General features: G+C 37.9%; 1 protein-coding gene across 4 annotated transcripts; it reads right to left on the reverse strand.

Moving 5' to 3' along the window:
* Nucleotides 1–713: 713 nt before the first annotated feature.
* On the reverse strand, nucleotides 714–11884 carry LOC129760821 (zinc finger RNA-binding protein). Of its 4 annotated transcripts, none has more exons than XM_055758493.1 (9): nucleotides 11743–11884; nucleotides 8540–8703; nucleotides 6798–7281; nucleotides 5665–6728; nucleotides 5348–5575; nucleotides 3439–3539; nucleotides 2430–2525; nucleotides 1994–2345; nucleotides 714–1918 (listed from the first exon to the last, which is right to left on the reverse strand). In XM_055758493.1, exons 1-9 carry the CDS (start codon nucleotides 11790–11792, stop codon nucleotides 1836–1838), a joined length of 2622 nt encoding a protein of 873 aa, XP_055614468.1. In that variant the 5' UTR covers nucleotides 11793–11884; the 3' UTR covers nucleotides 714–1835. The 4 variants fall into 4 exon arrangements, with proteins under 4 accessions (XP_055614468.1, XP_055614467.1, XP_055614469.1 ...); XM_055758492.1 differs by having other exon boundaries at nucleotides 5665–6731; XM_055758494.1 differs by lacking the exon at nucleotides 11743–11884 and having other exon boundaries at nucleotides 5665–6731; nucleotides 8540–8987.
* Nucleotides 11885–12139: the final 255 nt, after the last annotated feature.

A 12139-nucleotide genomic window follows, 5' to 3' on the forward strand; every position in this document is an offset into this window, starting at 1 on the left:
ACGAACAAGGTGGTTAGACCAAGTGGAGCGTGATCTACCGAATGTGGGATGTCTGAGAGATTGGAGAACGGATGCCATGGACCGAATGAATTTTAGGGATTATGTGCAACAAGTTATGTCGTGAGACGGAAAACTATGAAAATAAATTATGCGAAATAATGACAAAATTGTTACGAGTTGAAGGAAAAAAGAACTAAATAGAGATTTTGAAATGTCAATTAAAAATCTAAATTCGAAACAAATTGAATTCTAGATTACCGTACTGAAAACTGTTTGCCAAATTGTTAGATTTTACTTCAATCAATTTAAAATAATTAGTATATCACTCAATAACTCCTTCAAAACATCGCTTTTAATGGGACAAAATGTATATTAATCAGACTCAGATTCTGATGATTCAAAAAAAGTTTTTATTTTTATATTGAATAGAATTTTCAACATTTATTGAACATACCTTATTTTGTGTTTTTATTAAGAACGTATTAAAATTCTCTAGATTTTCATAAGTGTTTATCGTTAGTTTGACTTGTTATAAATTGTAAAAAAAAAATAGAAAAATCTATACTAAATTAGGTTTACACAAACTTTTAAGACATTCTTTCACTTTCTGTGGGCTTCGAAGTCCTTATGTTTTCGTCCATTTTTGTCATCGGTAAAGCGAGTGGGATTCGCCAAAGGGGAATTTTCGAACTGTTAATAAGGTAAAACACATATTTTCTCAAGAAGAAAATACTTTACTGTTTGTATTCCGTACCTGCTAGAATAGTAATGATTCACTGACTATTTTTGCAATTGTTTCATTGCATAGCACAATTGTGTAACTTTTTTCATGACGACATTAAAAAATTAGCTTTTGTTTTGTGATCGACTGTCAGAGATAAGAGTTTGGATTATTTATTGTATCGTCCTAGTGCATAAAACTGTCAATGTGTAGTGCGATGTTGATTTTCTTAGTTGATTATACTATCATAGGATACATTTTTTTCAAGTTCTCGTAATGCACATATAATCAAAGATTTGGACACGCTTCTGTTTGCTCAAATCTTCCTTTAAAGAGTGTATTCGAGCAAAACGAAAAACCATTGTTTAAAACACTCAGAGATGTTGCCACTTTTTCGGGCTAATGTATTATTTTTTGGTTATGATTTTAGGTTTTTTTTTTCGAATAATAAGAGAATTGAATAGATGGTAATATACTTTTGAGTTTTTCTCAAGAGATTTGAGGAAACTGTTTTTTCATTTAGAAATAATAGGAATCTTCCAGAATACCTTCAATTGACATGCTATAACGGATTGCCTGCTAGTGTTTCACTCGACCTGAATAGTTTCCTAAAAGTTATAGATTTCTAAATAAAACACACAGATCTGAAAGGATAACTTTTCCGTTCAAGTTTATGTTTCGCGATTTTTTAAGGGAGCCAAAATAGCTCAGCAATTAAAATCTTGTTGTTTTTTCACATACTCAAGAAACATTAACTAAACTGTATCAGTATTTAATGGATGTTATACAAATACATTTTAAGAACTTAAATTGGATTAATGTTTTTCAAACAATTCGATCGTTTATAGGCCCTATTAGCTTTCTTTTAGCTAATATGTGACAGTTTTATTTATTTGCTTTTCTTGTGAGTCACTTATTGAAAGGTATTTTGTCTGACAATGGTTGCGAAATACAAATGTTTCATTGATTATTGTAGGAGATAATTAATCATAGCAGCTTCATTCCATGAACTTTTGTAGTCTCGTACAAAAGTGCTTCAACTGGGTTTTAAAATTCTAGCAAAAGTCTTATCTACCTTATCTACTCAACAAATAAGAATTTTTAGGATCCATTCTTAGTTACCACCGTTGCCAGTTTCCATGTCGGCCGCGGCATTTTCAGCTTTGTTTTCCTCCTTTTTAACCATTTTTCCATCGGCTGAAAAAAAACAATCAATTCAATTATGATTGTGTTATGATTAAAAAAAAAAGCTTCAAAAGCATCAATACTAACCTTCATTGTCAGCACCCTCAGTGCCTGATCGCCTACGCTTGCGATTGAAGCGCCAGTTGCGGTTGCTGATGAACTTGGGCGGCGGCAGTGGCTCCATACCGAGCACCTTGTAGACCTGTCGGAAGGCGATGAAACGTAGGAACATCTGGGCGGACACGGTGATATCTTCCCGTTGCTGCTTGCTGAGATTTGCCAGCGCATCTTCGGATTCCTTCTCGCACGGATCGAGCAGTCCTGGTCCGTTGATCAGTATCGACGATGCAATCGCTTCCATTACGCGACGCATGCATTCCCCAGGAGTTAGTGGACAGTTGGCCGATGAAATTACCTTCTCGATCAGTAATTCCATAGCCTGAACAATGGAAATTAAAAAAAAAAAATGAAAAATAAATCTCAAAATATAACCGTCTGAGAGTTGCTCAAATATTTTACTCACCCATTGAGAGATGTGTCCCCAAATCGGAATTCTGTGACAGAGATCACGCATAATTCTCATTATCATAACGCATGATTGCAATCCAGTAGCTCTAGCCTTTATAGAAAAAAAAAATTAAAAAAATGTTAATTACAACTTATTCGTACTGAATCCTTAATACAAGCTTAAATTACACTTGAAAACTGCGCTAGCCTAAGCTCAACAGAATCACTATCGGTGGCGCGTAGAAAACCCTATTGTCTACTAAAGTTTGACGAAGTCGTTAACCGAAAATTAGATGATTTTTTAAAAAACACAGGATACATAGTGAACATGAGGGTTTGCTACCTGCAACGGTGATTTTTTTTGCCTTATTCGCATACACTCGAAAATTCAGGGGTTTTTTTTCACGCCTTTTCATTGTGACGGTGCTTTTGGTCTTAGCTAGGCTATAAATATTAAACCGCGCCCCGTGTATCAATACATAAATGAACTAAAACACGCGAAGTTGCATTCCCTAACAAAGATTACACATACTGGAATACTCAAACCTACTTGTTGGTGTCTTAATTTTTTTTTTTTTTCAATTGAAACAGCAAAACAAATGCCAACGAATAGCTTTAAATTTGAGATTCACCTCAGAAAAAATAAAAGTCTCTCCTAACAAAATGTGCGTTTAAAGTTTAAAAAAAAAATCTTTCTACGGAGCATAGAATTATTGACTTTAATAACTACTCAACGAATGGAATTCTTTTTTTTTAGAACAGAAAGAAACGTTATGTCCCTGAAATAAAGAATTACTAACATGGCAAATGATGAAAATTGAAACTAATAAATTTCTGTTTTCGCCCAGAGTGATAACCAAAGTTCGTTGACTTGCTTCTAACAACCTTACAAAGAGTGACATCCTAGATTTTGAGAGTGATTTTTGGTTTTGTTTTTAACTTGCTCAACGAAATTAGAAAAAAAACATTGCACCACTCGAATAAAGGTAAAGAAATGATAAGGAAAATAATTTCAACACACAAACCTGGAACCATTTGGCGTGTCGCAGGGCGGCTAGGGCCTGGAGACAGGGCTCGCGTGGCAGTAAGTCTTCCGAGCTCGCACCGACCTGCTCGTTTGCAGCTTCTATTTTATCGTTTGATTTTTTTTTTGTTTGAGTTCGTCCGTGTTTGATTTGTATTTTTGAGTCCATAGTTTTTATTTCAGTATCATTGTTATGTTTCATTTTTTTTCGAATTTAATCGAACCGTGAAATTATACAAGGAGAGAAAATAGAATCAGTTATGACAGGGTGTTTGACCATTTTATAGCTTCTTTTGCAGCTGAGGCTCAAAAGACAAATCACTTCATTTGGGTTACCTCGTTCCGGCTTGGTTCAATGATAGTCATCGGCTGGTTTGTAAAGTGTTTCCCGAGTCGGCATATTTTTGACTAAGTTTTAAAAATACCAAAATGACAACTAGCAGTTTAACCATGGAGGAGGAAAAAATTCATAAATTATAAAACAAAATACAAGTCTATCCAAAACTAAGATGGTCAAAAATCCTGTTTTTATTGGTCCTGGGTGGATTCGGAAAGTTGAATTCCTCACTAATGCCTTGTTTGGGCATATACGGGTGTATTTTGACGTGATTTATGTACACCTAGCTAATCCACTGAGCACTATGATTTACATACAGGCATACGCGTTTTGGGGACCGAAATGTGACACTCAAACGTCCCAATAAATTGATAATGATGCAGAAAGTGTGCAAAAAACATCCCCTTTGCTTTCGGTCGGTGTATGCTGGATGTTCATTGATTGTTTTTTTACTCTTATCGGCTATTTGTTATTTATTGTAGTAAGTGATACTGATTTAGAACGACGGAACAAAGTATCCTCCGCACGGTGGTAGTTGCTTATTTAGTTATTTTCTTAAGTTTTAAATGAACAATCATGGTAAAAAAAATTATAATCTTTTCCAGAAACATAACAGACAGCTGTGTATTTGGAAAAGCGAAATGAAAGCATCTGGCTACACGATTTTGAGGAATTCCGTCAGATATTTTGCTCTCCATCGACATAACGATGTACGTCTCACGGTAAATAGCTTAATCAATGTCACTGCCCTGCACTATAAAGGTAAAGTTATTCCGCAGACCTCTCGTGTTTCGCTGCAGTTTCGAACCGACCATGCAAAGGGGAACGGATATTTTCAGTTTTATACTCCGTTCAATCACATCTGGTTGTCCATGGAGATGGAAATTTAGTTTTATTTGTTATAGATACTCAAAAACACGTGATGCTCGGATATAACGAAGTGGCAATAACTTCAACGCATAGCATGACAACATATTGATTAAACTATTTACGGTGGGTACAGATCCGTGTTGCATATTTTCGAACATGCATCAACCGGATGTTTCTATCATATAATATGGACAATCACATTGGTTGTATTATCATCGATACCACGCATGACAGTGCCTCATAGTTTTTGTTGCCTTTTGTTCTTACAGCATTCGAGTCTAGCCCATCCATATCACGAGAAAATCAACCATTCTATAAATGTTCGAAAAATAGGCTAGACTCGATACATACAAACCACCATAAGTGGCTACTACTGGAAAGCTCTGAAAGAAATATTGAAAAACGTTCCGTTTCTCTATATTCCTTTCCACGCTGGGTAAAATCAATTTTTCGATTTCGAAACACCAATTTCGTGACTCGTAACTCATAATCTTCTTTGTTTGTGGATAAAATTGAACAACGGGTCCAGCGCAGTCGGTCATTATCATTGAACTGAAACTGGTAGCTCGAAATCGTGATTTGTCTTCTGGCCGATGATAATATTTGCAATACAAATATATTTATGGGGGATGGAATTAAGATTTCACGAAAAAAGCGTAGCAAAGGATAGAACATCAGGACATTGGAAACTAATTACACTTACCTTCGCGAAGTAACGGACAAGTTAAAGAGATTTTAACGGTAACTGTTTCATCCGTAACCATTACAGCGCCCTCGACCGGAGCCATGGTGACGATATATTTTTGATCTTCGGCAACCTTCTTCAGCTGGATTGGTAACTCAAGGGTGACACGTTTCAGTAGTGATGTTGTCGGTTTTTCAGCACATAAAACTACCAGTTGCACAGTGTTGTCGCCATTCAGAAGAAGACCTTCAGGTACAAACGAAAACATATCAAACAAGTTTAAAATTTAGAATAAATGCTTAAATTGAGCTCTTTCAAAAATGTATAATACTAACCCTTAGCCAACAATCCAACGCGCATAACTCCTTTTAGAAGCCGAACATTGCCACCCTCAGTTTCCTTGTGGAACGATATCATTTGACTGTCACCGGACTTGTTCGGATCATCACCTTTGCCATCCTTCTTGTCACCTTCACCATCCTTTTTATCATTGTTGCTCCCGATGGTCATGGCATCAGACACCATCTTTAGAGCTCTTTCAGTGTGGGAAACTATACGTTGAATCGTTTGCAACTCTTCTTCCTTGGGGTAAATTTCGGCATGTCTAGCTACCACGTGACGATCATCAGACGATTCCGGACGTCTTCCTGGTAGCATTCCGAAAAATGGATGACGACCAAACTGACGCATACCATGATCACCGTCATCCATATCAGCTTCAGCCATACGTCGTCTGTTCCAGTACTCTTCTTGCATTGCTTGACGGTGAGCACGAGCTTCAGCCAACTTCCGTTGTTTAACTGTTGGCTTGGCATCTACTATCAAATCCGGTTGAACTTTCTTTTTGTATTGCAAGCGATGACGACGTCCTTTCATGTGCATTTCTTTGGCGTTCGGATCGTTGAACTTGCATTCACAAAGCTTGCAATTAAAACTAACTAGCTTGCCTTCATCGTCCTGAATTTCTTCAATATATTCGCTTCCGACCGGTTTTACATTTTCGTCATGTTCATCACCATCTCCGTCTTTTTTCTCGTCGGAATTTGGAGCCGGATCACAAGCCGGAATCGGTTTTCCAAGTTTAGTGTGTAGTTTGACAACTTTCTGATGTTTGGCACCACGTACATGAGCTGCATAGGCATCATTTCCTGTGCACGTGACATCACACAGATCGCAATGAAGACTGTTCGGTGGCCTAGCTGGCGCAGGGGTCCCCGGCTCGGTAGATTGTTTCAGCAAAAGTTCACGCTTCTTGTGCTTTTGCCCCTCCAAATGCTCTCGATAAGTTTGAGGACCGGCACAGCTTATCTTACACACGTCACAGTAATGAATGGGCTGTGGCTTGGCCGGTGGTTTTGGTCGTTGCTTAAACATTCCCATTTGTCCACTCTTGCGATAGCTGCTAAGAACAAGAAATAAAATTATTTATTTAGAGTTATGATTTATGCACAGCTGCACAGAATCTTACCCATGCCAATTTCCTCCACCGGATCCTTGATGGCCAGCTATCCCGGCACCTGCTTTATTGTTCTGCTGCTGAGCGACATACATCGTTGCGGCACTATACAATGCTGACTCGTATCCGGAGTACGAATTAGCGCTCTGAGCAATAGTTTGTGCAGTAGCCGCCGGTTTTGGTGCGCTATTTACCGTGTTCACAGCGTGTGAGTATCCCGCGGGTTGCGATACGTACGACTGTGGCTGTCCGGTGTACTGGGGGGCAGGTTTGGCCGTCTGAATGGTTGTACGTGTAGGCTGGGCAGCGTAAGTTGCCTGTGTGGCCGCTTGGAAGTTAATCAATTTAGTACCAGACCCAGAAGCGTCGTATGCCGTCGGAGCCGCTGTGTAAGCTGTGGCTGCTGCTCCCGCCTGCTGGTAGTACGTCTTACTGGTATCGTAAGTTTGAGTGGATCGACCGTAACCGTAATCGTAAGTTGCTGCAGTTGCAGTCGCTGTGAAAAGAAGCACGTGTTGTTACCTACTCGTCTCTACTCTATTACGAGTTGAAATTTATGTTTTATTGCTTCTATCGATCACACACATGAAATGCAATAAACATGTCAGCGAAAAGTGTGTCTCCATAGTAGTACTTGAAATGCTTATATATAACAGAAAAAAACATGCACCGAATTCTATCAAACTGCATCAGTGAGAAATGTGCATTTATAGATTTGTTTGAACAAGAAAACAATCTTCTCTCGAATGCAATTTAAATGTTAAGTGAATGACACGCTCGACGGGTCATGGTGCAAGAACCTTTTCTGCAAACACGACATCAGTAAAGTTATTTAAAATATATCTTTTTCGCGTGAGTTTCTTGGAAATTCATATTAGAAGTAGTATTGAACTAACAATTCAGAATCAAAACATTCTTTCAAATATGACGAAGGTCTCACCGATTTTATATTTTACTTCATGAACTTATGAAACAATTGTTATTTAGAAATCCCCTGAAGATTTCAGATGATTTTCACTGTAAAATTTGCAGTGTACCAACTTTTATAACTTAATAGAAAGCATGAAAAACATGAGCAACAAAATAAAATCATCAAAATTATCATTTTTTTTCTTTTTTGGTAGGAGTTTAACCCATTAGGGTCAGTTTTCCTCGATTCTAGTGATTTGTTAACCCGTTATGGTCATGCTTCGTGGTAGAGCTTTAGACTTGTTGAGTAATCCGGCTTTGCGGAGGAAGGCAACTAATTTGGATTCTTCTTGAGGCAATTGCAGAGAATCTCTCGCAGATTTGATGCAAGGCCGCTAATTTGTCGGGTGGTGTATTATGTTAATTAAGAGCAAAACTAAATACATAATAAAAATACAATAATTTTTATCATAATAAAATATTTAGCATTTTATACAGTTTGGAAATTCGTCCTCTAATGGGGCTTACATAAACCAAGTGGTATAAGTACAAAAATTATTAATTTACAGTTAATACCTATTGCTAAACAATTCGTCTTATTTTGAACTGTGTTTTAATAATTATCAGATTTTAAGAACTTTATCGAAAACCAAAATTTTTTTAACAATGAACATGAAAATTTAAACAATGCACTTATACCTCTTCGACTATAGGCCTCAAATATATTTACCGATATATTTGAATTTAAAACTTTAAAATCAACCTTTATATATATTTAATGACCCGTATCACCTGTCTCCGTGGCATTTGAAAAATAATAAAAAATGAGAAAATATTGTACTCACTGGCGTAGGTTCCGGGGGTTGCAGCCGCTTGATAGGCCTGATCGTATCCGGTTGGTCGAGCCGCTGCTGCTGTTCCGTAAGTGGCTGCTGCTGCCGGTGCGGCGGCAGTCGCTACTGCATAACCAGTCTGCGTAGTTGGGTATGCTGTTCCGGTCGCCGTAGTGCTGCAGGTCACAATCGTGGTTGTCGTCGCCGGGGAAGAACAGTATACAACAAACATCAATGCACAATCAAAATGGACCAAACGGTCGACAACAACACAACGCACAAAATGCAATTAATTTTAGCACGAAAGGGTTTCTATTTAACGCGAAAATCTGTGGACATAAGTTCTAGCTCATATCCGGTACAAAGCCACTTGGAATGGAACGCAAATCGATCGATTTTTCACGTCCACCAGTCTGACATGAAAAGCCGAGTCTCAGGCAGCCATGATGAATAGAGAACGTCAAACCAGCGAGTGAATCGGAGAAAAACCGGTCTCTCTCAGTAGTTTCAGTTCACTAGTGAGAATTAAATTTTCTACACGGCGATATTTGAAAACCGGAAAAACAAAATATTTGCTAAGGAGACCGAGGATTTTTTCCACTACTATCATTTAAATAAGTAATAATAAACTAAAATATTCAGGTACAATTTACATTGAACTAGGAAAACATGAAAACATTGAAATAACTAATTTAATCATATCTATTTCAATCAAACATTACAAAGGTTTTATTAGTGTAACTAGCTTTTTTGAATATAGCGATTCTTAAATTTCAATGATTTATTTACCATTATTCATATTATCATTAGAAAAATATGGTTGTATACTGTTTACCGGAATTCCATTTACCGGAAGTACCATTTACCGGAATACCATTTACCGGAATGTACTATTTACCGGAATTCCATTTACCGGACTATACCATTTACCGGAAAACCATTTACCGGACTATACCATTTACCGGAAAACCATTTACCGGAACTACCATTTACCGGAATTTTCTTTGATACCTAACAATTTGGGTTGTTTCCCGTTTCCCTAAAATTTTCGCCAGAATTTACCATTCTTCAATAGAAAATTTCGCCTGAAAGACCATTTTCCAGAGTATTGAATATTTTTATACAAACTGGAATCCGAAAATAAGAACTTTTTCCAAAAAAAGAGGTTTGAAATATTATTTTTTGCGGCAAAGCCGCAACCAACGAGGATGAAGGGACTGAGGCGGCACAAAGCCGCCGAGGCTCCCAAATCCGAGGTGGCCGCCGACCCGCCGTCGGAAGCGGCGGCCCTATTACATTGGTCTAGGTCTGTCGGGGCTTCATAGGTCTGCCTGAAAGCTAGGGGTGATCCCTTAGCCCCGTCCGCCACGCGACAGCGTGAAGGACAATATGTCTTTCAAGTTCGAACGCGCAGCGTGAGGAGTCGGATACTAAAAACAAAAACGATTTTTAAAAGCCACACTGGTTATCATGAAATCAATAAATGTACCCAAATCTTGACCAAAAATCATTCTGGGCAAAAGTTCACGGGTAAACGGGATACAATAAAAGATTTGTCATTAAAAACTCTTATTCCGGTAAATGGCATTCCGGTAAATAGTACATTCCGGTTAATGTCATTCCGGTAAATGGTTCATTCCGGTAAATAGCATTCCGGTAAACGGTTCATTCCGGTAAATGTATTTCCGGTAAAAAGCATTCCGGTAAATGGTTTTCCGGTAAATGGAATTCCGGTAAACAGTATACAACCGAAAAATATATACACCACATTTTAGTTACTATTAGACCACCTGTATCCGTGGTCCAAATAGTCGGTTCTTGTATAAATTAGACCCAAGAATAGACTACGAATACAGATGCTCTTATTGTTTAGAAATACATCAACGATTTCAAGATAACAGATGAATTCTAGAGTTAGTTTTGATTACGTCGTATGAACCAATATAAACAAAAAAGAGTTATTGGTTGCAAACTATTGATAGACATGTATTCTATGTTAGGTAAAAACTTGGTTTCATTTGATCAATGAAAAACTTCAATAAAATTATTTGAATTTTTGACGTATAATCGCTTTCCCTTTTTCTAGTACAATTTGGTTTAAACGACATTTTGCGCAGCACTGGATTGCCGTGATGCAAAGGACGCCAGACAACAGTTCGTCGTGTTGGTTTTTGTGTCCTTATGCATTTTGGTAGAAAATGCATTGTCAGATGATAAAAAGTGTGTTTCTTTAAACGGGAATCGTTTAAATAGGCTGTTCTGACTATACTGCAGTGATATAAATTATCAACTTTCTCCTGTGTAAGTTCAATTAATGTTACTTTTATTTCTAACATTAATTTCAGCCTGATCATTTTTTCTCCATACAGAGGCAGCTAACTTCTGTAGGGAATATATCACCTGCATGGATCCAGTAACACTCCAGGGATTGAAACGTAAGTACTCTTTCTTTTGCTCTTTCTCGCGACACTTGACGAAGTACCATCTGAAGAGTTTCCTCAAATTTAATGGAATTAATTGAGTCATACCCAGGAGGAATCTTATCCCGTTAGAACTTTAGTTTTTCAAGAAAGTTCGTTGAAATTAGCGACGGTTCGAACAAAACAAATCATGTTTTAAGATAAAATTTGTGAATTAGCGATTCGACGTATGCGCCTAAAAAGTATTACTAAAGGTCGTAAGTACGTTTTCACCCGAACATCTAAATTTAGGCCTGTATTGAGTATCCCGGGATATTTCTCATCTATTCTTGTATCGCATGTCAACTTTTCAGACTACTCTGAGTTACATTAGAAATACCAGAATTGAAAATGTATTACAAAACTTTAGCAGCGATTTTCTCGAAATAAGTCAGGTGGCTCATACGACCTAATCAAAACAAACTGTAGAATTATTTATTTTTATATTTTGTTCCCATGTCCGGAGCACCGTTTCCTTTCACGTTATTCTGTAGAATCTCTCACGCGTTCATGACACTCTCACAAATCATTCACATGATTCCTCACTCTGACGCAGGAACCGCTTTCTCTCTCACTCACTCGTTTTTATCTGCAGCTTCCTTCTGCTGCCATCAGGCAGGAGGCAAGTGAAATTTTTTCATCCAAACCGATTTTCTATTCGCTTATTTCCGATCAAATAACACACGCTGGGCCGAAACTTTGCCAGTTCCGGCAGCAGGGAATGCTCAGGCAGAAAGTAGAACTAAAATTACTCACCCATACTGCGTCGTACCGTGCGTAAATCCAAAATAGTTGTTAGTGGCCATTCTTTTTCCAACACTTAATCCACTCTCTTCACTCACAACTGAATAAGTGACGGGAAGGCAAATGTGATTCGGCGAGTTGCGACCGGGGATGCCAGACGGACAAGTTTTTTTCTCACTAGTTTTAAAAATCATCACATTCAATTTTAGGGTGCGCCTTATCGCTTGGCGCACGGTACCCTCTCAAATATTTAAATGATTTAAACGTAAAGCCCTACAAAGGCAAAACTAAACTTGAAGAGCTTTTTTTGGTCGTCGGCAACTATGGATCTCAAACGTGGAACTACATCGCCGGTGTCATCAAAAGGCGAGATTCGGGAACGTAAAGGAAATGGATTGGCCGCTGAAAT

This window comes from Uranotaenia lowii, unplaced genomic scaffold, assembly GCF_029784155.1.
Source record: "Uranotaenia lowii strain MFRU-FL unplaced genomic scaffold, ASM2978415v1 HiC_scaffold_78, whole genome shotgun sequence".
In the NCBI taxonomy this organism is placed as follows: Eukaryota; Metazoa; Arthropoda; class Insecta; order Diptera; family Culicidae; genus Uranotaenia; species Uranotaenia lowii.

What these genes read in the sequence shown, in the direction of transcription:
- LOC129760821 (XM_055758494.1), bottom strand. Translation starts at nt 8,759, where the DNA reads ATGTTTGTTGTATACTGTTCTTCCCCGGCGACGACAACCACGATTGTG. An exon ending in GGGGACACATCTCTCAATGG is followed by an intron (nt 2,346 to 2,429) that starts GTGAGTAAAATA and finishes TCCATTGTTCAG; the next exon opens with GCTATGGAATTACTGATCGA. An exon ending in TGAGGGTGCTGACAATGAAG is followed by an intron (nt 1,919 to 1,993) that starts GTTAGTATTGAT and finishes GTTTTTTTTCAG; the next exon opens with CCGATGGAAAAATGGTTAAA.